The sequence below is a fragment of the Lipomyces doorenjongii genome (assembly GCF_038497915.1).
Source record: "Lipomyces doorenjongii strain NRRL Y-27504 unplaced genomic scaffold V1508scaffold_1, whole genome shotgun sequence".
Classification (NCBI taxonomy): Eukaryota; Fungi; Ascomycota; class Lipomycetes; order Lipomycetales; family Lipomycetaceae; genus Lipomyces; species Lipomyces doorenjongii.
In genome coordinates this window covers 604,843-627,905 of record NW_027118068.1, presented here as the reverse complement: position 1 = coordinate 627,905, position 23,063 = coordinate 604,843, and the positions used below count along the sequence as shown (strand labels likewise).

The 23,063-nt window shown below is 46.9% G+C and overlaps 12 protein-coding genes across 12 annotated transcripts; 7 read left to right on the top strand and 5 right to left on the bottom strand.

Annotated features, from left to right (window-relative positions):
• The first annotated feature begins 424 nt into the window (after nucleotides 1-424).
• V1508DRAFT_13120 (ubiquinone biosynthesis protein Coq4) lies at nucleotides 425-1,642 on the top strand. The gene is made up of 3 exons (XM_066935961.1): nucleotides 425-723; nucleotides 775-1,004; nucleotides 1,068-1,642. Exons 1-3 carry the CDS (start codon nucleotides 543-545, stop codon nucleotides 1,452-1,454), a joined length of 798 nt encoding a protein of 265 aa, XP_066799161.1. The 5' UTR covers nucleotides 425-542; the 3' UTR covers nucleotides 1,455-1,642.
• Nucleotides 1,332-2,434, bottom strand: V1508DRAFT_408070 (PDCD5-related protein). The gene is made up of 5 exons (XM_066938960.1): nucleotides 2,147-2,434; nucleotides 2,055-2,085; nucleotides 1,887-1,963; nucleotides 1,705-1,834; nucleotides 1,332-1,644 (listed from the first exon to the last, which is right to left on the bottom strand). Exons 1-5 carry the CDS (start codon nucleotides 2,269-2,271, stop codon nucleotides 1,591-1,593), a joined length of 417 nt encoding a protein of 138 aa, XP_066799160.1. The 5' UTR covers nucleotides 2,272-2,434; the 3' UTR covers nucleotides 1,332-1,590.
• V1508DRAFT_408068 (uncharacterized protein) lies at nucleotides 2,412-3,604 on the top strand. The gene has a single exon (XM_066938959.1). The coding sequence runs from the start codon at nucleotides 2,646-2,648 to the stop codon at nucleotides 3,351-3,353; it is 708 nt and encodes a 235-aa protein (XP_066799159.1). The 5' UTR covers nucleotides 2,412-2,645; the 3' UTR covers nucleotides 3,354-3,604.
• A 92-nt stretch (nucleotides 3,605-3,696) lies between these two features.
• Nucleotides 3,697-4,664, bottom strand: V1508DRAFT_408066 (DASH complex subunit Spc19). The gene is made up of 5 exons (XM_066938958.1): nucleotides 4,425-4,664; nucleotides 4,296-4,373; nucleotides 4,086-4,232; nucleotides 3,866-4,027; nucleotides 3,697-3,809 (listed from the first exon to the last, which is right to left on the bottom strand). Exons 1-5 carry the CDS (start codon nucleotides 4,488-4,490, stop codon nucleotides 3,783-3,785), a joined length of 480 nt encoding a protein of 159 aa, XP_066799158.1. The 5' UTR covers nucleotides 4,491-4,664; the 3' UTR covers nucleotides 3,697-3,782.
• On the bottom strand, nucleotides 4,643-6,168 carry V1508DRAFT_379051 (pyrroline-5-carboxylate reductase dimerization-domain-containing protein). The gene is made up of 3 exons (XM_066937647.1): nucleotides 5,411-6,168; nucleotides 5,071-5,356; nucleotides 4,643-4,990 (listed from the first exon to the last, which is right to left on the bottom strand). Exons 1-3 carry the CDS (start codon nucleotides 5,840-5,842, stop codon nucleotides 4,800-4,802), a joined length of 909 nt encoding a protein of 302 aa, XP_066799157.1. The 5' UTR covers nucleotides 5,843-6,168; the 3' UTR covers nucleotides 4,643-4,799.
• On the top strand, nucleotides 6,043-7,330 carry V1508DRAFT_363222 (uncharacterized protein). The gene is made up of 4 exons (XM_066937261.1): nucleotides 6,043-6,409; nucleotides 6,476-6,628; nucleotides 6,685-6,986; nucleotides 7,042-7,330. Exons 1-4 carry the CDS (start codon nucleotides 6,314-6,316, stop codon nucleotides 7,124-7,126), a joined length of 636 nt encoding a protein of 211 aa, XP_066799156.1. The 5' UTR covers nucleotides 6,043-6,313; the 3' UTR covers nucleotides 7,127-7,330.
• On the bottom strand, nucleotides 7,114-8,246 carry V1508DRAFT_408060 (uncharacterized protein). Its single transcript, XM_066938957.1, has 2 exons — nucleotides 8,032-8,246; nucleotides 7,114-7,978 (listed from the first exon to the last, which is right to left on the bottom strand). The coding sequence occupies exons 1-2, from the start codon at nucleotides 8,149-8,151 to the stop codon at nucleotides 7,190-7,192; spliced, it is 909 nt and encodes a 302-aa protein (XP_066799155.1). The 5' UTR covers nucleotides 8,152-8,246; the 3' UTR covers nucleotides 7,114-7,189.
• Nucleotides 8,247-9,186: 940 nt separating this feature from the next.
• On the top strand, nucleotides 9,187-12,407 carry V1508DRAFT_347229 (uncharacterized protein; the record flags this gene model as incomplete). The annotated part of the gene is made up of 4 exons (XM_066936686.1): nucleotides 9,187-9,924; nucleotides 9,975-11,447; nucleotides 11,497-11,585; nucleotides 11,639-12,407. The coding sequence occupies 4 exons, from the start codon at nucleotides 9,187-9,189 to the stop codon at nucleotides 12,405-12,407; spliced, it is 3,069 nt and encodes a 1,022-aa protein (XP_066799154.1).
• A 1,509-nt stretch (nucleotides 12,408-13,916) lies between these two features.
• Nucleotides 13,917-15,780, top strand: V1508DRAFT_408050 (MEMO1 family). The gene is made up of 5 exons (XM_066938956.1): nucleotides 13,917-14,376; nucleotides 14,483-14,551; nucleotides 14,656-14,768; nucleotides 14,826-14,937; nucleotides 14,994-15,780. The coding sequence occupies exons 1-5, from the start codon at nucleotides 14,021-14,023 to the stop codon at nucleotides 15,628-15,630; spliced, it is 1,287 nt and encodes a 428-aa protein (XP_066799153.1). The 5' UTR covers nucleotides 13,917-14,020; the 3' UTR covers nucleotides 15,631-15,780.
• A 488-nt stretch (nucleotides 15,781-16,268) lies between these two features.
• On the top strand, nucleotides 16,269-18,218 carry V1508DRAFT_401515 (uncharacterized protein; the record flags this gene model as incomplete). Its single annotated transcript, XM_066938422.1, has 2 exons — nucleotides 16,269-16,289; nucleotides 16,344-18,218. The coding sequence occupies 2 exons, from the start codon at nucleotides 16,269-16,271 to the stop codon at nucleotides 18,216-18,218; spliced, it is 1,896 nt and encodes a 631-aa protein (XP_066799152.1).
• Nucleotides 18,219-18,327: 109 nt separating this feature from the next.
• On the bottom strand, nucleotides 18,328-20,058 carry V1508DRAFT_408046 (WD40-repeat-containing domain protein). The gene is made up of 5 exons (XM_066938955.1): nucleotides 19,954-20,058; nucleotides 19,839-19,898; nucleotides 19,652-19,757; nucleotides 19,413-19,561; nucleotides 18,328-19,357 (listed from the first exon to the last, which is right to left on the bottom strand). The coding sequence occupies exons 1-5, from the start codon at nucleotides 20,003-20,005 to the stop codon at nucleotides 18,408-18,410; spliced, it is 1,317 nt and encodes a 438-aa protein (XP_066799151.1). The 5' UTR covers nucleotides 20,006-20,058; the 3' UTR covers nucleotides 18,328-18,407.
• A 37-nt stretch (nucleotides 20,059-20,095) lies between these two features.
• V1508DRAFT_408043 (uncharacterized protein) lies at nucleotides 20,096-20,930 on the top strand (the record flags this gene model as incomplete). Its single annotated transcript, XM_066938954.1, has 2 exons — nucleotides 20,096-20,369; nucleotides 20,448-20,930. Coding segments are annotated over exons 1-2 (473 nt in total), but the record flags the coding sequence as incomplete, so codon positions are not given.
• Between the last annotated feature and the right edge of the window lie 2,133 nt (nucleotides 20,931-23,063).

Genomic DNA, 23,063 nt, shown 5'->3' with positions numbered 1-23,063 from the left:
ACGGCGAATACATGGCATTCATAACCCTAAACCATTACCCCCGTCGTCAATGTAATTGGGAATCTGTTCCTCACAAGTCCTTTGAGGTCTGTTGCTATTATGGCAACAGCAAAAAGTTATATGCAATAATACTAGCTCAGTATGTCCCTTGTCTATCATATCTATATATCGATCGTAGTTATCAGTTAATGAATTTGATGAATCCGTCTTGTCTCATTGTCTGCCGATTCAACAAGATTGTTGACATAATTATATTGGCTTATTTAGCCCGAATACTTTGCTATAGATTATACGTTATTGCTTAGTATATAATTTTCCGCATTAGTGAAACTACTGCTAATTCCTTTATTAAATTCAAAGATGCTCGACTTTTGAATGTTTCACGGCAATGTAGGTTTGTGCTTGGAACGTGGGTTTGGATTTCAACTCCCAAGATTTCTGAGCTGTTGGGCAGGCAAGGAATGATCTTGATGGTCTGATTCAGGAACACTTCTCAGCGATCGCTACACGTAACATATTAACTACGAATTAGCTCACCAATTATGCGGCCAAGAGTTCTGACAAGTACATATATCTTACCATCGGTTCGGTTGCTTAAACGGGATTATACATACAACGCTCCGACCCAGAATTATCCAAGCCATGTACCTACCAACCTCTTCCAGAAGTTGTTCCTAGCCGCCGGATCAGGAATATACTCTTTCTTCGATCCCACGCGTGCAGGTTAGTGCCAATGTGTTTAGTTAGCAAGTCCTTGCATGCTAATTATTCTAGATTTGATTGCGACGCTGGGAGAGACTACTGCATTGCCGTTCCTGATGGAGCGACTTCGGGATATAATGCTTTCCGACCCAACAGGTCGACGCATTTTACGCGATCGTCCGCGAATCACGTCGTCCTCTATACATATTGACCGTTTACTCGACTACCCAGAGAATACAATCGGTCGTACGTACGCTGAGTGGTTAAAGCGCGAAGGCGTGTCCCCTGACACTCGCGCCCGGGTGAGCAGGAATCTCGAGTATCAGGACCGTCATAACCAGAACTAACGCATTGGCGTGTTTTAGGTGCGATATATTGACGATGAGGAATGTGCCTATGTTATGCAGAGGTATCGCGAATGCCATGATTTCTACCATGCAATTACGGGTCTTCCAATTATCATCGAAGGCGAGATAGCGCTCAAGATGTTTGAGTTCGCTAACACAATGATCCCGATGACCGGCATAGGCGCTGTCTTAGCCCCTCTAAGATTAAAGCCGAAGCAGAGAGAACGTCTGCGAACTATTTACTTCCCATGGGCCATCAAAAATGGAGCATCATCTAAGCCATTGATTAATGTGTATTGGGAAGAAATATTGCATCAGGACGTTCAGGACTTGCGCGACGAGTTGGGAATTGAGAAGCCACCAGATCTGAGAGAGCTGAGAAAGAAGAGGATAAGTCGTCTGTAAATAATGTAATGGATTAGTCTACTCATCTTGCCGAGTCATAGAGATGAAAATTGAGTATATCGTCTGTACATGTACTATATTTTACTTCTGTCATTGGCTCATCGCTCCATGCTAATATATACAAAAGAGCGAACAATTATATGTCGAAGTCGTCGTCGGAGTCGACGCCACCGAAGCGCCGCGTCTGATACTAACCACATCTGTCAGATACCTTGCCGATTCAAAGGCATTTCCTGCACTATCCACTTACCACAATCTTGGTTTCATGCTCTCTACTTTCCTGTTTTGATATCTGATCCAGAAGACTAATGAGTTCTTCCTCATCTACTCGGCTTCGAATTTGACCTGTCCTGGCCATTTGAATCAGTAGATCCTCAACGCTGACAAAATCGTTAGCTGCAAGCCGCTCATAAGCATTATGGTGATAATTACCTCTTAGCTTTTTGCTCTTTGACTATCCTGATTCTCGACAAGCGTTCTCTTGCTGCTGGTGTCAAGATTTGCGCGATCTGTATATTCGTTAGAACGTCGCTGACCATTCCGTGCCTATATATGCTCCGCAATAATAAGTCGCAAGAGCTCCAACAAAACACAAAATACCATCTCCGCTCTGGCGTCCTCTTCGCTAGCTCTGAATTCATTCAAACACGGTTAGATTACTCTTCAGAATGAACTACTGCCTTTGAACTCACTGTCTAGCAGCTGAATCGCCTGCGCCACCTGGTCTTCCACCAGTAGCTCCACCTCTAGGGACCTGCTGTCGTTGCAGCTCTGCCATCCTCGCTTGTCGAATAGCCTGAAGCTCCGAGTCGTCCATAGTATACAGTCACGCGTGCAGCGGTTCAGGTAGCGACTTCGACTCCGTGAAAGTAGCAAAGCTCACAGCAATCCACCGCCGCACAAACTTCAAACCCTTGCCGCCAGTGATTTTGTTCGCCCCCCGGTCGAACCCTATCTGGACAATTCCCTACAACCACGACCCCTTCATTAACCAACGCCATCCATTTCCCGTCTCGAGGTTCCTGCTTCTGTAAACTGATAAGGACGAACTCTTTTAACTCCTCGTTCTCGTCTGTTGCCAAAATTACTGTCACAATATTACCCCGCTCGCCGGAACGCACCGGGGGCGTATACAAGAGCCTGCTTTCCCGGTTGACTACCAACACTGGCACATCTCGGACAACCACGTCCATGATGGCGACCACGGCGCCTGTCGCGACGAATATGGCTAATTCATCGGGGACGTCAATGCAAATGAGCGTGCAAGACGAGGTCGAGATACTGTCGAACGAGGTCTCCGCGCTTTCAACCAAGCTTATTTTAGCAGTCGAGAGACAGGCAGATTTGGAGGATGGGTTGGCGGCCACACGCCATGAACTCGAACAGGCGCAGGCGCGTATACGGACACTCGAGGAGACACAGAAGCAGCATATAGAGATGATCGAGAAAGGGCTATTGGTCGAGCGGAAAGACGTCGAGCTCGAAACCTCAACGCTCATGAACAAGCTCATGCTGGAATCCAAAGCGCGGATCAAGGCGGAAAGTGATCGGCGAAGCATAGAGCAGGAAGTCGAAGATCTTACGAGGTCGCTGTTTGAGGAAGCCAACAAGATGGTGGCGTCTGCACGGATGGAGGGTAACAAATTGGAGCATAGAAATCGGCAACTCGAAAATATTATACAAGAGAAAGACAACATTCTTGTCTCGCTACAAGAGCAACTGACGGCGCTTAAGCTGGTGCTGCAAGAATTCACCGACGAACAGGATCATGCAACTGAGAGCTCAGAGTCGGCATCACAGTTGGCGTCGTCGATATCGGCGTCTATGCACGACGACGAAGAAGAGTCGCAAACAACAGAAGAATCCAAGGACGTGTTGAGTGAAACGGAAAAGCAATAGCGCTTTGAGATGTCACGGGGATGTCACATTTTTGTTGTTTTGTTATACGGTGTTTAATAGGGCGTTTGAAAGTTTGCTTATTGACGGAATTTCAAAATCGGAACCCATGTAGACTGTGTTCCGTCGGTGGACAGGTTCTATTGTTGAATGGGCACGCGTTGCTAGTGGAGTTGCATCTTTCTCACTTGTAATATAGTTTATGGAGGATTATATAAAGAAGTATTTCTACTGAGATAGTGGATCATTGGCGTATGGTTTTGTGGCTAACCTAATACGCATATATCATGCTAAATGCAAGATCAAGCCCTAACATATGCCATAATGGCAGAGTGAAGGAACAAGGACGCATAATAACTCTGTAATTTATTCCTGGTAACTCCATTACTAGTACTAATGTACAAATGTTTAAATATCCCATGACGCTGGAGATCACTGAATGTTCCGAAGTTGCCATTGCTAGGCAGAACCATTTCGTCAACAATATTCATGAGAAGTTTATCCAGGACACTCACCTTCTGCTCTGCCGCAAGATTTAACCTAGACAGAGAATAGTCCAGCCGCTCCCTTTTCTGCTGCAGCGTCCTCCACTTCCTTGCATTATCAGAATCAACAATCGAGTTCTCCGGATCCTGGGCTCGTGGCTGTCTTTGCAAGCGCACTTCCTGAAGTTCAGCCTACCTGTAATTAGTATCCCCATTCACACCCAAACACAACGGTAACAACAGAACTCACTTTAGCAATCAAGTTCTTCTGCCGTCGTTCAAGTTTCGATATGGCGGCTTCAGCGCGTCGAAGAAGCTCGATAATCTGTGGCTCGACTTCCCCAGCAAGAGATGTCTTTACAGAGTTGACCTCAGACTCTGGCACCAGCTCGAATACCTATTTGTCATTTTATCATTAGTCAGAGCCTCATTCCTTGCTGTCATATAAGTCAGAACCTACGCGCTGTGCTTTAAGCACGGTTTTCATTCGCGGCAAGTCATCAACTCCAGAACTGAGTGATGCGATCGAGGACCCTAGCTGAGAGAATTTAGCATTAATAGATCAATCAGAAAATAAATATGGCCTTACCAAGTCCACGCTCGCGTGTAGCGAGGACACACAGCCTTGTAAACTGTAATTGTAGCTCGAATTCATGACGTTATGTTGGAATGCGAAATTCGACTATGTCTGTCCAGTTTGTTTTGATCCGGACCTATCATTGGGACGCGTCGTGTCACCGACATTGTCACGTGATTATAGGCAGGGTTTGACATTTTCACCTGTCATCTTCGGTGTCTGCCATACAAAACATGATTTCTGATGCGATTATCTGGTCGAAAACAAATGAAGGACGTAAGATATTTTGAATAATATACAGTTATTGAGTAATATATAGCATGTCCATACCAATTGTTCAGCACTTCAACAAGCCTATCTAAAATATACATCGATATAACGCCTTTTTTAGTTCTTCTTGCCAAGAGAAGACGCAATGTTCGTAGCCTCCTGGATAGCGCGGGCGATTGTGCTTCGAATCTTGCCGTCCTCCATGACTAGTAGTCCGCCGATAGTACAGCCGCCGGGAGTCGAGACGGAGTTTCTGATTTGGGCCGGATGGCTTCCTTCGAGCACCATTCTCGCGGCGCCTTGCATTGCTATTCACTAGTCAGTTTGTGTACCCAGACAATAAAGAAATAAAACCGATGAAAAGGATAATGAGCCAGAAATGACGTACTTTGTGCAGCAAGCTCCTGAGCAACAGTAAATGGTAAGCCCATCATTACTCCGCCATCAGTCATGGCTTCCAACATGACACACGCAAACGCCGGCCCACTGCCGCTAAGCGCAGTACATGCGTCAAGGTGTTTTTCGTCTAGAAAGACGGCGCGGCCAATTTGTGAGAAGATCCATTCGACGGCCGGACGGACTGACGGCGAGGGGACGATTTGAGCGAGGTCAACTGTCGAGTTCGATGGTGACGGTGGTGTGGGGAAGGAGATCACAGTCATTCCTTGTCGAATCTATGTAGTAAAGTTAAAGGCATTCAATAGGCTCGTAATTAACGGAGAACGAACCTTGCATGGTGTGTTAGGCATAGCACGGACAACGAAAGTCTCCGGTCCAACAAACTCCTGTATCTGCTTAATCGTCGTTCCAGCAAGCACACTAATCAGTAGTTTTCCCTTTAATGTCTCCTTCATGCCCTTGCTCGTCAAAATTTCCTCGCAGAGCTGCGGCTTGCATCCCAAGACCACGATATCGGACTGCGCAACCGCATTCAGATGACCGTGTAAATAGACCTCAACTTTGTCGCCATATGTGCGCTCGATTCTGTCGGCGGATTCTTGCCTCGTCACGCAAGCCAAGAAACGGCCAGGTACAGGAACCGTGCTGGTAGTAGAGAAGGTCAAGAGAGAGTCCAGTACGCCGCTGAGGACAGCGGAGCCCATGGTTCCGCACGCGAGCATGCATAAGGTGTAGTTATCCTTGATTGATACTTCGGACATATTCCTGGCTCGATACTTCTGATTTAATTAACAACTGGAGGAAACACTAGACCAATTGTCACCGGGACTGGAAGTGGTGAATTTGAGAATACTGTTCAGGTCGACAATGCTCGACTGAATGACTCGTATCGCAAATCTCGAGGTCTCGAGAAACTTTTTAAGTTTGACTACTTTGCTGGCTGCAGTTAGCGCCATCCGGCCGATAATCCAGCAACTGTGCTTGGAACCGCGTAAACTTGAAATAATATAATAACTATGAGGGATGCGATTAGACAACACTAACAAACGACAGCGGTAATGAATATGATGACATTTTGACCTCTTTGTGGTGGGCATCATTTAAGGTTTCCTTTAGCCATGGTGGAAGTAAGTCAGTCACCGTTTAGCAAGGGCAGGACCAAAATACACTTCCTACGAATCCTATACCTTTCGAATAAGTGGTTATCAACACGATTAATATATTGAGACACCATGCCGATACTAGCTGATGCGCACGAACCCGTCGATGCAGACGAGGGAGGTTCATTGCCCGCCGAGGTCATTAGTTGTCTGAAATCTGCTCGTTTCGTATGTTGCTCCACCCCACAAATGATCGATGACGCGACTACTGTAATTAACGCTGGCTTGTGATAGCTTCAACTTGGAACATCTTACAGAGACTATCCTCATGTCAGTCTGATGAATTATACTTACATTCCCAAAGGCGACGCAGTACCATATGAGGAAGATGCTGTGATTGTCATGACGTCAGAACGACAAACAAAGAAGTTCTTTAACATCACTGTCGTACGTACTGTTTCTGCAGATAATATGGCAAAAACAATACTGATTTATGACTTTAGAACTCACGGGTCTCCATTCTCGTGCATGACTGGGTTTCAAAGCAAACTGCAAACAATGCTCCACAAGGTCTAACCCAATTCCTGTTGTCGATGAACCAGGCAGAGCTTTCGAGTATCTCAGCGACATTAAATGGCCGCGCGCGGATCGTGGATGACGAAGAGGAGGAACGATTTTTCAAAGAAAAGCATCTGGCTTCGAATCCAACAGACGCGCGACTATATATTGATGCGGAGAATGTCGCGGTTATTGTAGTAAAGGTGTCAAGCGCACGCGTTGCAGACGTTGACAATAATATTGTGAAGTAAGTACGCTTCTTTCTCAATGGCGTGGCTACCGAGGCTAACAATTGCTCACAGCTGGAAAGAACCTGGTGCAGAGTCTACTCCGCAGCTGAACAATGCTGGAGCGAATGGAGCATCACATACGAATGGCACATTATGAGCAAATACATTGGCCAATATTTTGTACATATCATGTCTACAGTCGTTACGTAATCACTGTATATTAATTGCCATTAACGGCATTTAAATAAGCTTCATCTATTTCCATATCGTTATCCTCATTATCTCCGTCGTCATCGTCGTCAGTATAGGAGGGAGCTTGTGGCAAGGCGCTTCGGCTCCTGTTTTGTGTTGATATATGTCCGACCCCCACGAAAGTGTGGCTGTTTATGGACGCCCGCTCATCTTCAGTTCCGTCAATCTCGCTTCCCTGCCTACTATTTCGTGCCGTGTCGTAGCTGTCCTGGTAACCTTTTGCCGTGAGCATACTGTCATCGTAAGATTCCCGAGGTAGATCATCGTCGTCATCGTCGTCGTCTTGATCGTCAGGCTCAACATCGACATCCTGTCGTTCAGCGCCTTCTCTCGTGCCCTGCATGATTCGCAACTGATTCATAGCCATCGTGACAAATGATCTGATTTCATTTAATTCCATTGCGCCGACGTTATCCAGCTGCAAATATGAGTCATTCAAATTTTTCAAACCGGCACGTGCCTTTGCCTGTCGCACCTCTCGAATGTCACGTAATAAATTTCTAATAACATGCGGAGGACTCGAGAGGTCATCAGGCGCGCTTCCCAGAATTAGCTCGCCAATTTCTACCCACTCCCAAGGCAAGTTCGCCGAAAATCGAGTCATGTTGGCCGCTTCGGCGTCGTATGTGATTTTGAGGTTCTCTTCTGATAACCAGTTTGGTGGCACTATGTTACAGCGGGACTGTTTTTTTAACAGGACGGCAACCCATATTGGAACTTCTATTCGTCGCATTGGTCGCATTGATGGAATCGTGCCCTGTATGTATATCAGTAAGCGCGGTGATACAAAGGAGGACGATTCACACGCACCCCGATTAGTCCGACAGACTCCATTGCTTGCCGTGGAATAATTGTGACCAAGCTGTTTTCTGCTAAAAATGATATTTCTGCCGGTATGAACGTGCCGACTTGCTTTGCTGGTATTGCCATTAATGATTTGATTTAATTTGTTGTAGATTAGTGTAGGTCAATTAAACTATTTACAGACTCAGGACGGACACGACGCGTCTCGACCTTGGGTGGATTGAAAAGCGTATGATAATATTGACATGCCACTACGGACGCGACTTAGGTGAGATCTGTGGTTGTCTGGGTCTTGTACCTACCTTCATTGTTTCCGCATGTATTAAAGTTGCTATGATGGCTCTTCAAATACAATCTACATTTAGTTTTGAACTGTGCCGCAGTGCCGAACAGCAGACAACTCACTCGCCGTGATATGTAAATATTTTTTATTTTACTATTTCTACCCGAGATTTAATAGCAGTGCTCCCACAACCGAAGTGCTATCAGAAAATGTCAGCGAGACTGTACAATGTGAATGCAATAGTTATAATTATATGAAATAATGCGCAATCATAATATACAGCAGTCAGCTATAATCCGATTAATTGGATCCAAGTAATCTACTGTAGGTCCTCAGAATATGTTTGACGGACCAAAATGCTAGTTCGATAGTGTGCCAGAGAAATTACGATGTTACATCATAACTACTTTGGGCCGGGGACTCAGCCGTCCCACAATTTGGCTAACTAACGCAGCCTTCCGCCGAATCCCGCCAGCCGTCGGGCCCGTCTATTTTCTTGCGGGCCCGGACAAAGTTGTGTCCATATAATTGTCTGAACTTGAGACTTAGGAAGGTCATAACGTACTCAGATGGCATGAATATCGTACTCGTTACATGCAATCTCATTCTTACATTCCCTCGCAATTAAGGGTAATACCAACTCACAGCTTAAGGGTCCGGGTCGCCTCAATAGCCTTTGCGGGTCCGCCGTATCATCAATCTTTCGAGCCACTACATCCCAAATGCTTCCCCTCCCCCTCTAAATATCTATGTAGTCACTTTAGCCCGAGAATATCTTGCCAGCTAGCACCCATCTCGAAACTTCCCTGTTTCTAAAGTCAGAATCGTTCGCTGATCACGGAAGCAGCACCTTTCCGCCTACTCCCGCGGACTCCACAATGGCCGCCGAGGGTTCTCCGGGCATTCTTACCGGCCAACAGGAGCATTATCTCAAGAAGGAACTTATCAGCCTTCAGCTCGAGCGCGAAATCGCCAGTCTCGGCATACCTGATGCGCTACGACGGTTCGGTGCGCCGTTTCGCGCCGATGACACTAATGGTTCGGCTTCATCAAATGGCAAGAACGGCAGGCTGGGTTTCTTTATAGGTAGAAATAGCACAACCTCTGTGTCAGGCAGCAAGGTAAACGAGGTCAGTCCTGGAGACTCTGACTTTCCAATACTCCGGCATGTGTTTGTTAACCATATCCGCAATTTTCCATTCTTGGATCAAACAAAGGAAACTGAGTTTTGGCAACACAAGGTGCAGACGTTCTGGGAGAGTTTTTCGACAAAGCGGATAAGCACGACGGACGACCGGACAGAAGAGACAAAGCGCAGAAGACTCGCATTTCGGATCCAAAAGCTAATAGAGATCCTGATGTCTTCCGGCATCCGTACTGCGTCCGGTTTAGAGAAAGGTGTGCATGTTGATGATATCGACCTGGGGACAACGACTACCGGGCTGAATGGTGACATAATGAACAATACGACTACTGCTGGCGTGGACACAACTGATAAGGATAAATTCATGATTGCTAACGCGGTCGATGGGTATCTCATCAATGGCGTTGATATCAATGTAGTCGGTGTTAGAGTTGTGCATGAGAAAAAGCATGTTCGAAGTCAATCACATTTGGTGAGTATATAAGATCCTATTGATATGAGACATAAGCTAATGACTTCTAGGAGTTCTTAATCCGGACAAGACAGGAGAACCAGAAAGATGATGTCTACGTGTCCCGTCGGTATTCCGACTTTCGGAATTTACACCAAGAGCTGCTACACTCCTTCCCGGAAAAGAGCCTTCCGCGAGTACCAATGAAGAACAAGAATTTCACCGTGGTCAGCGATGACCACTTCTCTCATTCGGCACCACCTTCGGCCGCGCTATCAACAATAGGCATCGACGACCCCGATATCAGTCCGCGTAGTTCAATCTCACATGTTGCCTCGGAAATCTCCGCTTCGTCTGGTGGAACAGCGGCGTCGACGTCGCCAGTTCCAAGTCCAGGTCCCGCGTCATCTGTGTCGAAAACTCTCTCCCACAAATTTTCCAAGAGATCACTCACCAGACACAAATCCGCGTCATTCTCATCATCACCCGCATCGTCTACAACACTTCACGCCAACCTCGAGAATCTCAGTATAAAGAAAGACCCAGCCAAGGTCAATGAAACCGGTACAGTCAAGCTACCTGGTGAACTCCAGCGTCTTTCACTCCGCGCGTTTCTCCGTTCGCTTGTCGCAATCGCGTCGGTGGCCCAATCCGAGATTTTCCGAAAATTCTTGACCGATAGGTCATTCCGTCTTTCTGACATCACGCCTGCCGAAATAGCTGACATTCGCCTCCGCCAAGATGCCGACGCAGTGCGTCTTGAAGAGCAATTCGAATTCTTCCAAATTGCGACGCAGCGCGCGCGCGAATTAGACAACTACATGGCTGAATTTAAGAAGAATTTAATCCAGCGCGACGGCCTCTCCAATTTCTTCAACGAAATCCGAGAAAAAGACAAACTCGCAGATCTTGCACCGCAATACCAAAAGTTTGTCGAGTGGGCGCGGATTGAGATTGCGGCGACGATCTATCATTTATTTGTCGGTCAGGACAACGCATCTGAGCTACTGGCCCAGACGAAGCGGATACATAGGATGATGCCATATGCGCTGCTTAAAAACGTGATTCGCTTCTCGAATCCTGTTTCGATGATGAAAGCCATGCTGGATCTATTTTTGGCACAACCCTTTGGCCAGAAATCACTTCTACAACGAATTCTGTACATAGCATTGTACGAGGATGTCAAGGTCCAGGAGCGAGCAATTCAATTGGTCCGGAAAAGGATCGAAAACGATGAACTCTGCGACCGTATCCAGAAATACGTCAATGCGGAGCAAGACATACGGGATCAGATCAACTGGGAAGCCGAGGATGAGGAAATCGATATTATTGTCGCCATTGCCAAAACAGATGAGATTGGCCCACCGGTTGATTCTAAAATTGTTGGCGACGTTATTAATTCTTGGATCGCGTGGAATATCGCGGTTGAGGATGTGACTGTCGAGATTGACGACCAGACGCGATTTTTCTCGAATTTGAAGACATTGCTCAAACTAATGATTCGCAAGCGGGATAAGGATATGGTTTTATCCCTCTCAGGAGAGGTAAAGGTTCACTAATTGAGTGGTTCTAGAGCAGTGCTGATTTGTTTAGCGCGTCACCGTCGAGCTCTTGAAGGACGTGTTCACTATGTTTTATCAGCCCTTGGTCCGAGTCTACAAATCCGCGAGTGTTCACAACTCGTAAGTCACCATGTGACATGCAACTTGCTAGTAACTATGCTAAACAAATCTAGTGTATCCGACGTGGCAGCTTTTGTTGACGATCTTATCAAAACCGTCGACGAACGCGAAGACGATGGCGTCAACCTAGACGCGAACGCGCTCGTCCAAAAATTTGTCGACCTCTGCGAACGCCATCAAGAGTCATTCTATCGATTTGTTCACGAAGTACACATCCATGACAATGGTCTTTTCACGAAACTCATGCTGTGGATCGAGGAAATTTTGCGATTTTTGAGAGACGGCCCCAAATCGACTGTAGACATGAATGAGTTATTTATTGACGCTACAGCTGCTGAAGTGATTTCCTCTCAGACTGACGAAAAGGTTGCTGTGGATAAGGACCGGTTGATGAAGGAAATCGATTCAATGATCGAATGGAACCGTCAGCGGAAGGCATGGCGAGAGAAAAAACTGCGCGATAAGCTCCGCGAGGGTCAGCGCCGGGTGAACGGCGAGAACGTAGACGACGAGGAAATTGACGAGGACGATATCGACGAGACAGAGTGGAAAAAAACGTTACCGCAGCTTCTGAGAGGTGGCGATTTCGGCTTGCGCGATGAGGATTTGGAGGACTTGGCGATTGATCAGTCAAATTTGAGTGGTGGTGAGAGTGAAGACGATGACGAAGAGTGGTTGGATTCGATTGAATATGAACGGCGGGCGCGTGCGCGACGGAATAGGCGTGGGGGACGAAATGGGGAACCGACTAAGCCTACTACGGTTGAGATTCCGAAGCTTGTCGGACCGTTTGTTGAGCGATTACGCGTCGTGTTGGCATAGAGGGTGCATTTGTTTCGTTGCAATACGTTTGAGTTACTGATTTTCTGTCTTGTATATTTTGCGTTGTGCCCTTCACTGGTGAGTTGGTGTTCTGGTGTGATGGTGGGTTTAGATGCAAAGGCTTATAATTTACCGTAAAGTATATTCGCATTGTTAGATGATGTTTTCTAATAGCCAATTGCGGGGAAGTTCATCCTCCGAAGTTCAGCCACCCTTGACCCTCTACTGACCTACTTCATGATCGAAGCCTAAAGATATTTCGCAACAAGAATAGTGTACATCCAGAAATTTGATTGCTTTTGGTCAGGATTTTGAGGGATGTTCTTTTTTTCGCAACAATGACTGCACGCGCAGTTGAGACACATCTTGCCATTTTTGTATCATTTAGGTCATTATGGCAATAGCGCTTAATGGAGGATGTAGCGTCTTCGGCTGTTGTTGGAATTGCCACAGTTGACTGCATCAGAAAGCTAACACTCCTGGCCATAGTCCATGTTCATCTTGAATCATGCGCCATTTAGCGGTCTCCACTTGCGGAAAGAGAACAATATAAGCTAGTCTTTCTTACATGTCTTCCGCTGAATGGACAGACGGCTGATGTATGATTGGTTGTCCGTTGGTCTCCATCTTCGCGAAACAGCGCTATTACGGCGATTGTTGATTGCAAATCAAATTTTTCCTTAATTTCCAGGTATCTTAAGAATTGTTTTATCTTGCCTTGACCAAACCCTTGACGATCACGTTAAGCTTGTTTGCACTCCAGACGGCAAGATATATCATAGACTATGTCGTCGGAATTCCTGGATTTCTAGACTTGACAGTTGCTGTTTCAAGAAAGCAAGGCTGTTCAGTGAACGAGTTACTATGGTCCAGAATAATGAGACGTGTTGAGCAGACTCAGAGTACTCGTCTTCTAAGTAGCTCCCAATGCCTGTCAAAAAATGCCTGAGACAGATTCGCATATGCTCTGAGCACTGCAATGGGTATCTCAATCGAGGGTTCCAAAGTGTCCATGAGGAATCTCTCGGGCTCGATAATGGTTTTCCTGATGGCCCGGAAGCCAAACCGATGAGAGCGAGAAGCAAGAGATGAGGACGTAGGCGTTGCTAACCGTCAAGAGTGAGCAATTGAGGATTGAAGAAGCAAAGGCTAAGCGGCAGAGTCTAAAGCTTGCCATACTACATGCGCGCGAAGTATATGCTATGTTATCGCTTTGCAAGATGTGACAGAGTGCTTGAAGGGAGATCGGAGAATGATGATACCAGGCCTTACCGTGACGCCAAAAAAATTTCTGGCGATGCAACCCACCGCATCCGTATTCCAAACTGTACCAAAAGCAAGACTTGGGCTGCGTTAAAAAGCATTAACGACCACGGATTCGAAATCGTGGTTGCAGTCATTAACCAATGCACGCTATATGTGTGCGGCTTCCCTTTAGAGCTCTCGGTCTAGCTGGGCTATAACAATCGTTAGCTAGGATTAATGATGGCGCGTTCGACTAGCTGGAATGTCGAGGGATATAAATATATACCTCGAGATAAACGCATTAAGAGTTCTCCACCGGTATAGCGATTCGCCTACGTTATTGCATACCCATTTAGCCATTGCTGACCATGGCAGCTATCAGGGAAGCCTGCGGGGCGTATTGTGAGCAGGGGCCCCCGAATTCAGGGGATGAGGTCATCGAAACTTGCTTATACATAACCAACGGTATAATCGGCATAATCTCACCCCCTTGCCATTTGCTACATTCCCTGGACCCTTTTCTCTCCAGGGCAAACATATTCACTTATACGGACGCAATGAGCACGAAGCGAGTGGAGAGGTCAGCAACGCATGCCGGATCGTGGTACCTCCGTGACAAAACGAGCCTGGATCACCAATTGACTGACTTCCTTGGTAACGTACCCGCGGCCTCATTTGAACATGGTCCTCTTCCCGTTCCGGACGCGAGAATAATTATTGCTCCGTGAGTGAACATGAGCGCTTTGCCTGTCTGATACCATTATTGATTGGCAGGGGGGAAATTTCATGGAGGCCGTGGCGGTGAATGCTGACATGGTGATACGATCTAGTCATGCTGGATATTCATATTCTGGCCCGACAGCGGCTTGGGCTTATAAGTCATGGGATGTATCCAAAATGTAAGACTGCAATTACCTTTGAGTTGTATCTAAGAACTTGGCTCAGTGGCCATGGCTGAATGTGCGAGCCGAACGATGATAATATGTGCGTTAACAGGTCATAGTGAACGCGTCTTCCTCCTCGGACCCTCACATCATGTCTATTTATCTAATTGTGCAGTATCGCAATGCACTGAGTACCAGACTCCCCTGGGAAATATTCCAATTGACACTAAGAGTACGTGAAGTTGCATGATCAGTGAAGTTCATTGTACAACTAACTGGTACTAACTAGCTATCGACGAACTGAGCAAAACCGGAAAATTTCAGAAAATGTCAAAAGCAGCTGACGAAGACGAGCACTCTCTGGAAATGCATCTCCCGTACATCTACAAGATCCTCTCCGAGTGCGCTCCTTGTTGTGCTTAAACTGAGACCTTTGATGAGCTAACCTCATGTACAGATCTGAAGGTGGAATGCGCCCGCTAGTCCCTGTCATGGTAGGCGCACTCAGCACACACAGTGAGCGCGAATTTGGGGAACTTCTATCGCCATACCTAGCAGATCCGAAGAATGGCTTTATAATTTCAACGGACTTCTGTCACTGGGGCACACGATTCGGATATACTAACTACGTCGACGATGCAGATTGCGAGAACGTGCGTTCGATTAACTCCTCGTCGTATTTCTCGCCGTCATCCCATGCTCGTGGCTCACTTAATCCAGAAGTTCCGATATACAAGTCCATTGAGATTATGGATTACAAAGGTATGGATGTATCGAATGGCGGATCGCACGCTGAATGGACGGAATATCTTGCGCGCACTAAAAACACAATATGTGGACGCCATCCTCTAGGCGTGTTAATTGCTGGTATCGAGTATCTACGGAACAAAGGGGTCGAATTAGCTTTGGATCAGCGTAGGCCAGTTCCTGGCACCGGCCCAGCCGAGGTCGTTGCTAAGGAGAATTTAACTGGGGAAGAAGCGCTCAAGTATCGGTTTGGCAAGATCTATTGGGTGCAGTATAAGCAGAGCAGCCACTGCAAGAACCTGTCGGATTCGAGTGTCAGCTACGCGAGCGGATTTGCAAAGGCTTAATTTTTAGGGTCTTAGTCTCACCTGGTGGGACGGCGCCGGCTCCCAGATTTTCCGTAATTTATTTGTGCATCTGTGTGCTATGCCTCTAAGTATTAATTAAAAAGGGAGGATAGGCATTCGTCCGCAACCATAATATATATAATTGCTTCATGTTAAGATAATCGTAGAATTAGCAATTTGCGCTATGCCCAAAATTACTTACTGAGACAAATCAAGTATATCTGAGCATGCAGATCTATACCGAGATCGCCGTTCTGTGCTGTGCGGCTTTTGAGTTGGCTGACGTTCATTAGTTAGCTCGCAAAGTTTTGTCTCAGAGCAAAAAGTTTTGCTAAGCACTACATATTGTTGCGGAGAATTCGTACTCATATTTCATTCGCCTGACAGTACAGATCTATATACGGGCTTTCTATAGAATAACAGAGAAGACATAACGAGATCGGGTCGGGCGCATTTTGGATTGCAGTCGCTGACAAGTTTAAGCTATCTGTTCCGAGCACGGACGTTTTGACATCAGTCACAGAGTCGGGACATATATTATTATACCGCGCGGCACCAACAACTTAGAACATCATTGGAAATCGGTTAGTTGGCGGATGTCACATTTGTTACGAAAATCAGTATGCTTTGGAAGCGGCATGATTAGTGCCACGGCTGTGGTATGTTTCCTTGGAAAATTATTTTACTTTGCGCTCCTTGCTGATGATTTAAAGAAAACTAGATTACTCCGACGGTCTGTTATCGCTTTCCACCGCAATGTAGTCAGTGCGACACAATTTCCGACGGTAGAGGAAGACGCCCATGAAGAAGACGAGTTTTCGGAGAGCAAAGAGCTGATTTTGTCTGTCTTGCAGACGCACGCGACCAAAAGAGATGCACGGGCGTATATAAACAAATATTCCGATAACCTGGATTCTGCAGAGAAGCGTAAACGAAAAGAATTCGCGAAAAAGGTCTTACGGTCAGTATCAGAGGCCTCGAGAGGGTTTGATCTCTACGGATCTGCTCTGATAGAATTGAAAGACATGATTCGAGTTGCAGTTATTAAGGTCCGAGGAGTCAGTGACTTGACACCCAATATACTTGGAAATATCGGAAAGACGATTTTGCGACTGCAGCGGTTAGGTTTGAGTCCTGTGATTGTGGTTGATCCCGTAGAGGAAAATGGGCCTGGGTGGATGCAAAGTGCAGAGGGGTTTGCTTCGAGTGCGCAGATTAAGCAGATGACGGGAGTTGCTGCGAGAATTGCGGCAGCGATTGAGAAGCCAGTGGTTTGCGACAAGTTGCCGAGTCCAGCGATCTTAAACCTCATGTCTCAGAGTTCTCACAAGCACCCCGGCAAGGCTGCTATTTTACCGTCCATGTTTACTCATGTTGCGCCGTATCTTCAATCGTCTATTAAGTGGAGCTTACCACATCTTATGTTCATTGAGATGACGAACCAAGTGGTGCCGATTATCACTCCGCTTGTGTATAACGAGCATTCCAGCCGGTATGCGATTGCCTCGGCGGACGACATTGTGTATGAGATTGTCAACAAAATATCCGGAATTGCGTCTCCTGAAGTAATCACGCTCGACAAGGTTATCTACATCGATCCGCTGGGAGGTATCCCCAGTGAGGAGCGGCATTCTGGTGCCCATATCCTGGTTAATCTTGCGCAAGAGTACGATGATATCTTGCGAGAGCTGGACTCCGTCATGTACCCACCAAATAGACAATCAGTGGTCTTATCCGTCTTGTCCAACAAGGGTGGAGCCGAGCAATATAATCGAACGCACATATCGAACCTCAACTCGTTTCGAAAACTTCTAGCAGTCGCCCCGGCATCGACTTCGGGGCTGATCACGACGCCCGTTGTCGCTGCATCACAGTCTACGCGAAATCCGCTGATATACAACCTTCTTACTGACCGACCGGTTATTTCGTCATCGTTGCCTGTCGACGGAAAGCGTGCTTCCATTCAACACACCACACTTCTTCGTCACGGTATGCCGGTTATGATGATTTACTGTTCACAAGGCATGTATTTGCCCGAGTACCCACCGACAGGGGTAAAAAACAGCTTCTCTGACACCCAAGTCTCGAACGGGCTGTCGGCGCTTTGCAACGGTGTGGCAAATGTCGACATGGTTAAGCTCGTCGAATTGATTGAAAACTCTTTCGGGCGTGACCTTGATGTGCAGCACTATCTCAACCGTGTAAACGGCAACATCGCGGGCCTCGTTATCGCAGGTAACTATGAAGGTGGCGCTATCATTACTTGGGAAAAAGTTCCTGCAAATCCTCTCGACCACGTCGCGTACCTCGACAAGTTTGCCGTCCTCAGGCGAAACCAGGGATCCGCTGGCGTGGCGGATATCGTGTTCAAAGCCATGTCGGACAAACTGTTCCCCAAGGAACTGTTATGGCGGTCCCGGACCGAGAATCCGGTAAATAGATGGTACTTTGATAGATCGAAAGGATCTTTGCGGTTACCTGACAAGCGGTGGACAATGTTTTATCGGGGATATGACACGCGAGAGGAAGATAGGCTGCAAGACTACATTGATGTTTGCTCCAGCATCGAGCCGTCATTTAAAAATTAGCTGTATATTTCTCTGTATATACCGTGATTGTAGGGTTAGTTCATATGGAGTTGGAGTTGTTTGGTTTAGTGGGGATATTGGGTATAGGAAAAGTTTGTATATAATATGACAATAGTTATCTTAAAAGTTACTCCATAAATTCTAGCGACAAATACAAACTAGAAATAAAATCGGTCTCATCATACAATTCTACTCCAATTCACTCGCACTAACATCTTTTTCATCCACCGCGACAATCGAATCCGCTGGCTTCCAGATTTGCAGCAGGTTGTCCTCTGCCGCACTTGCCATAACCCACGGCATGGTCGGACTCCAGGAGAAGTCGCTGATCCTGTTTGTATGGCCGCCGTGGATAAACAACAGCTCGGGAGGGCCGTCCTCTGCGTCTTCCGGCGTCTGTTCCTGCCCGATGCGGCTGACATCCCAAATGATCACCCGTCTATCGTGACTCGCGCTCGCAAGAATCGTTTCCTCATGGGGCGACCACTGCAGGCATGTGACATCGTCATTATGTCCCTGAAGCGAGTGCAAGCAAATCGACAGTTTCCGGAGATCCCACAACGCGACAGTCTTGTCCGCAGATGCGGTGGCGAGGATGTACTCGCTCGCGGAATTAAACGAGATCGCGTTCACGGCCTCTGTATGTGCCTGGACTTTTTGAACCGGCGTCGCGGACGTAGAGCGTATATCATGGATTTGTAAAGTGAGATCGTCTGAGACGGTGCCGAATAAACTGTCGTGCAGGTTGTGCCACGCGACATCGTTCACGATCGCGGTGTGCGTGGAAAATTTCTTAACTGGGGACAGAGTCGTGCTTGTCTTTGTGTAATTATTAATATCCCACAGCGCAACTGTCGTGTCCTCTGAACCCGTGAGCAGGTTCCCCTGTTTGTGCAAATTCCACGACAGTCCGTACCCTTCCTTTGTGTGTCCGACTAAGCGCATCTCAGGACGGCACACGCCAGTGGGCTGTAACGAGTGCTGCGTTCTGTCAAACACTAGCACGTCGCCGGACACGCTCATGGTCGCGATGATATCTGGGTTCTGTGGCATGTATCGCGCCCGATTGACCTCACCTTCGTGGTCGATCCGCTGGTAAATGCTGATCCGCGATTCTGAAGCTGCGTAGCCACCAATTTCTAGCAATTGCAGTTAGCACTGATCAAGTTTCGTACTGCACACATGTCAGAATACCTTCTTTCTCTTCGTCGTACTGCCGTAGGTCAAGCGACTCCTCCATATTCGGTAAGTTGACATGCGCAATCTGAAGGTAATTCTGATCATTGCCAGACGTATGTGTTCCAAGCAGTAATCGATGAGTAGTATAGTTCTTTCCAGGGTGCCTAACATTATTCGTCGTCAATGTCTAGTTCCGCCATCCCGGTCCCGCGTCTAGCGACCGAGGTTACCAGTGAGAATTCGAAAAAACATACGTTTCTTTATCCGGAAACCACTGCGTCGTAAGTGTTGGCCATTCCAGTGCAGACGATATAACGAGATCATACAAAAACGGGGAATTCTTCTTCCAAATCTTGTACTCTATAGTCCCCCACCACGTTCGTTAGCTGTCTTGCAGTATTCCCCGTTTAATTCACAACACTTTCTAGAAGATGAACATACCTTCATTTATTATCTTCTCCGCAACAATATTCTCCTCCACGATCCGTTCATGATCATCCACTAAGAACAACGCGTTATTACAATGACACGCTGGCTGCCGCCCGTGACAACTTACTTTCAATGTCACCATCATCGATCTGAGTCTGGTTCGTAGGTGCGGGCGCCATTGTTCCCTGTCTTCTTTTATATCACTCACCGGTTGATCAATGTTGAGATAGCTGTAAAGTAAGCTTGAAGTTCGCCAGCGTGTGGAAACAAGCGAATTAACTCAAAAGGGTTAGGGCTTCAATTTTTCTGATACGCGTCGCGATGTTACGCGCGCTTGAGAGGCCCACGAATACAGACTAGTTGCTGGCACAGCGACATCGCGAGGAAGGAAGCAATTACAGAATATTTAGCACAAAGTAAAGAATACTTTGGTTAGATAATAGTCAAGTTTGGGGATGGATGATGAAAGTGATCTTGTCGGCGGCGAAGGTCCTGATTTTCCACCAGCGTCGCCCGACATACTGAAGAAGCCCAAAGCACCAGGTCAGTACACATCCCAGTTTGGTGTCCTATAAAGCGTATGGTATATATTGGAAAAATTAGTTGTTAACGTCGTGCCAGGCACACTACACAAGCGTCCCGCGCCACCGCAAGGTCTGAACCAAGCCGTCTTCCACGTGTCCGCTAAATCGCCATTTATTTCCCTTCTAAAGCGCGCCAAAAAGGAAGTTATTAAGCTGCATTCTAGTCGTCGGAACGTAGTCGTGCTGGTTGGATTAAGTAAAGCTATTGAGAAGACATTGTCGCTGGGATTGCGGTTCCAGCAAATGGGATACGTTATTCAGATCGAGACTGACACGGTGGAAATTAGCGATGATCTTGAGCCAGATGATTTGCAAGAGGAATGGAAGCAGATTACGCGGAATGTTAGTCGTGTTAAGGTTGCGGTATCATTGAAGTCGGGGAAGGATAAGAAGGAGAAGAAGAAAGTGTTGGTTGATGCTGACTGAAGAAATTGCATCTAGGGGATGTATGATTCTGGCGTTTTGGATGGGCTTTGTATATATAGGCTTGCAATGGAAAGTATTATTGCTACGATACATCCTACAATCGGACCGTTACCCCCATATAAGACGCCAATCTTGACCTGTCGACGATTGATAATACGGCTCTATAGAGAAATCGGACTAAGGGACGGGGCATGTGAGCTGGACATGCAAAGGTCTTGCCTCGACGTAGCCGATGCGATTCTGTGATGATTCTTAATCATAGGTCGCTGATTTGACATGACCGCAAGGCAATCCAAACGCACATGCCAATGCGCCTTGGTTAGTTCTCCAGACGTTTCGAAGAGTAGCGTTTATCCCGAATCGCATGGCATATATGCAAGAATATATTTGGAAGTCACAGCAGATGATCATATATTACTCCTAGCAGGATACTGAGATCGAGTGCACGATTGCCAGGAGCATAGATCTCGATGTGTCAAGCCGGCAGAAGGATCGATACTGTATGCTAGAGATAGGTGCTGCAGAACCACAGAGACATAATGATACAAAACAGACTGGGAAAGAGCCTTCACGTAACTTGTCTCGATTCAGAAATGAGACCGCACAAAACAACCTCCGTACTAAGTGATACGCACATGCGCCTCAAATTCGACTTGCCCTTCATGCGACAAGCAGCCTCCTTCGTCATACTGCTCCTATTCGACAGACTGGTACCGGCGGACGTCAGAGAGCGCGACACAGCGGAACATCCGTGTATGTCGACCGGAAAAACTTTTTTGCGGCCAGTACCGGGTCTGTGATCCGCTGTACCTCGTGAGCTGTATCTCGTGTCCATCGGACACATAAAAACTCTGTTCGGCTGGCCCAGTACCACAAGTGGAAGCTTACACAAACTCCGGAGCCTAGTACTAGCCTCCTAATGTATCATAGAAGACTAGAACGCAGTCAGATCCGTCGATCAGAAGCCGCGGATCTACCAGACTCCGGACTGACCGATGGTAGCCGTCAAAGAGAAGCCTAACGACAATTAACGGCAATTTTCTTCATGAGGTGTGACATTGTGCTACAAAGGTCGATCCCAGGGATCTGCTAATTATATTTTTGCGTGCCCGTTTTAGGCAAAGTCTTGGCGTACATGTAGACGTTTGGTCGAATTATTCGACGCATGAGTATAAGTCAATACTAGAACTGTTCCCAACCGAAATCCATTACGATCGAGGCATGCGACTGACATGGTTTAAATTGCATATGCGATTTGGACTTTCACAAAAACAGACAGCACAAATACACACAGAGAAGAGTGATCATTCGTTCTGGGAAATGTGAATCATTCGATACCTTGTTCCTCTTTCGCTACTGACAGCTCTGGAAATGCCCAGTCCAAACAAATACGCGGCCGAGTGACGGTGCCTCGCAAGGTCTCCAATATGATAAGTCACGCCGTTTGACAAAGAGATTATGACCCACCAGCGCCCTTGGCGGTGCCGCAGAAACATTTTTCCGACGCCGCATGCTAAGTGAAGTTGCCACGTCCGCGAATAATATGTAGATATCGGAGTACACTTGTCCGCAAGGGGGGGGCCCAGGGATAAGAGCCTCGGGAAGGTCAGCCGCCCGCATGTCCTAGCGGGTCCGAGCCCTTCAAGTAATACCATAATTTATTAGTTTATTCTCGTGGCAACCAACTCTATGGGACCCTATAAGCTGCTTAAGCGAGACTAGTTATTTATGTGAAACTTATGTCACAGCCCGCCGCAGCAAGACCGATCATCTCACAATGTCGCATAAGCAGAATAGGGCTCGCATTGAGGCATGGCGGAGAAGGAGCCAGTAGCAGAACAGTAACATACGGATGTGCCCGGTTAAGTGCGGTTTCGTAAGCGCAAAGACCGACGTGAACCATATGTCACAATGCAATTGTTCTCACGACAGCAGCAAGTAAATTGATTATTCGGTAAAACGTTTGATGACTACTTCGTGGTTTCTGCGTAATGGGGATGGCTGGCGCAATAATGGGAGCCGGCCGCTTGCTCGTGGAATGTCTAATATCTTGGTACTCTTGCCACGCCCGCTTTCATACTTGATACTGGATTGAGGACATGAGACTTGTATGGTGCATCCAGTTTAGTCCCAAAAAAACTCTATTTTGTTAATCATAATTTTGATACGCATAACTGTCACATATTGTGCAGATATACAGCGTATTTAAACATAAGTATGCACGTAT

Bases quoted from the DNA above. Each gene is read 5' to 3' on its own strand.
- V1508DRAFT_408070 (XM_066938960.1), bottom strand. From the start codon at position 2,271: ATGGACGACTCGGAGCTTCAGGCTATTCGACAAGCGAGGATGGCAGAG. The intron at 2,086-2,146 runs GTGAGTTCAAAG...GAATGAATTCAG, and splicing joins GGCGATTCAGCTGCTAGACA to AGCTAGCGAAGAGGACGCCA. The intron at 1,835-1,886 runs GTAATTATCACC...CGATTTTGTCAG, and splicing joins AAAGAGCAAAAAGCTAAGAG to CGTTGAGGATCTACTGATTC.
- V1508DRAFT_13120 (XM_066935961.1), top strand. From the start codon at position 543: ATGCGGCCAAGAGTTCTGACAAGTACATATATCTTACCATCGGTTCGG. The intron at 724-774 runs GTTAGTGCCAAT...TAATTATTCTAG, and splicing joins CTTCGATCCCACGCGTGCAG to ATTTGATTGCGACGCTGGGA. The intron at 1,005-1,067 runs GTGAGCAGGAAT...GGCGTGTTTTAG, and splicing joins CCCCTGACACTCGCGCCCGG to GTGCGATATATTGACGATGA.
- V1508DRAFT_363222 (XM_066937261.1), top strand. From the start codon at position 6,314: ATGCCGATACTAGCTGATGCGCACGAACCCGTCGATGCAGACGAGGGA. The intron at 6,410-6,475 runs GTATGTTGCTCC...GGCTTGTGATAG, and splicing joins GTCTGAAATCTGCTCGTTTC to CTTCAACTTGGAACATCTTA. The intron at 6,987-7,041 runs GTAAGTACGCTT...AATTGCTCACAG, and splicing joins GTTGACAATAATATTGTGAA to CTGGAAAGAACCTGGTGCAG.
- V1508DRAFT_379051 (XM_066937647.1), bottom strand. From the start codon at position 5,842: ATGTCCGAAGTATCAATCAAGGATAACTACACCTTATGCATGCTCGCG. The intron at 5,357-5,410 runs GTTCGTTCTCCG...TTTACTACATAG, and splicing joins TGCCTAACACACCATGCAAG to ATTCGACAAGGAATGACTGT. The intron at 4,991-5,070 runs GTACGTCATTTC...ACTAGTGAATAG, and splicing joins TCAGGAGCTTGCTGCACAAA to CAATGCAAGGCGCCGCGAGA.
- V1508DRAFT_408060 (XM_066938957.1), bottom strand. From the start codon at position 8,151: ATGGCAATACCAGCAAAGCAAGTCGGCACGTTCATACCGGCAGAAATA. The intron at 7,979-8,031 runs GTGCGTGTGAAT...ATATACATACAG, and splicing joins AGTCTGTCGGACTAATCGGG to GGCACGATTCCATCAATGCG.
- V1508DRAFT_408066 (XM_066938958.1), bottom strand. From the start codon at position 4,490: ATGAATTCGAGCTACAATTACAGTTTACAAGGCTGTGTGTCCTCGCTA. The intron at 4,233-4,295 runs GTAGGTTCTGAC...AATGACAAATAG, and splicing joins CCGTGCTTAAAGCACAGCGC to GTATTCGAGCTGGTGCCAGA. The intron at 3,810-3,865 runs GTGAGTGTCCTG...GGTTCTGCCTAG, and splicing joins ATCTTGCGGCAGAGCAGAAG to CAATGGCAACTTCGGAACAT.
- V1508DRAFT_408050 (XM_066938956.1), top strand. From the start codon at position 14,021: ATGGCAGCTATCAGGGAAGCCTGCGGGGCGTATTGTGAGCAGGGGCCC. The intron at 14,552-14,655 runs GTAAGACTGCAA...AACAGGTCATAG, and splicing joins TCATGGGATGTATCCAAAAT to TGAACGCGTCTTCCTCCTCG. The intron at 14,769-14,825 runs GTACGTGAAGTT...GGTACTAACTAG, and splicing joins TATTCCAATTGACACTAAGA to CTATCGACGAACTGAGCAAA.
- V1508DRAFT_408046 (XM_066938955.1), bottom strand. From the start codon at position 20,005: ATGGCGCCCGCACCTACGAACCAGACTCAGATCGATGATGGTGACATT. The intron at 19,899-19,953 runs GTAAGTTGTCAC...CGTTGTTCTTAG, and splicing joins CGATGATGGTGACATTGAAA to TGGATGATCATGAACGGATC. The intron at 19,562-19,651 runs GTATGTTTTTTC...GAATAATGTTAG, and splicing joins TGGTTTCCGGATAAAGAAAC to GCACCCTGGAAAGAACTATA.
- V1508DRAFT_408068 (XM_066938959.1), top strand. From the start codon at position 2,646: ATGATGGCGACCACGGCGCCTGTCGCGACGAATATGGCTAATTCATCG.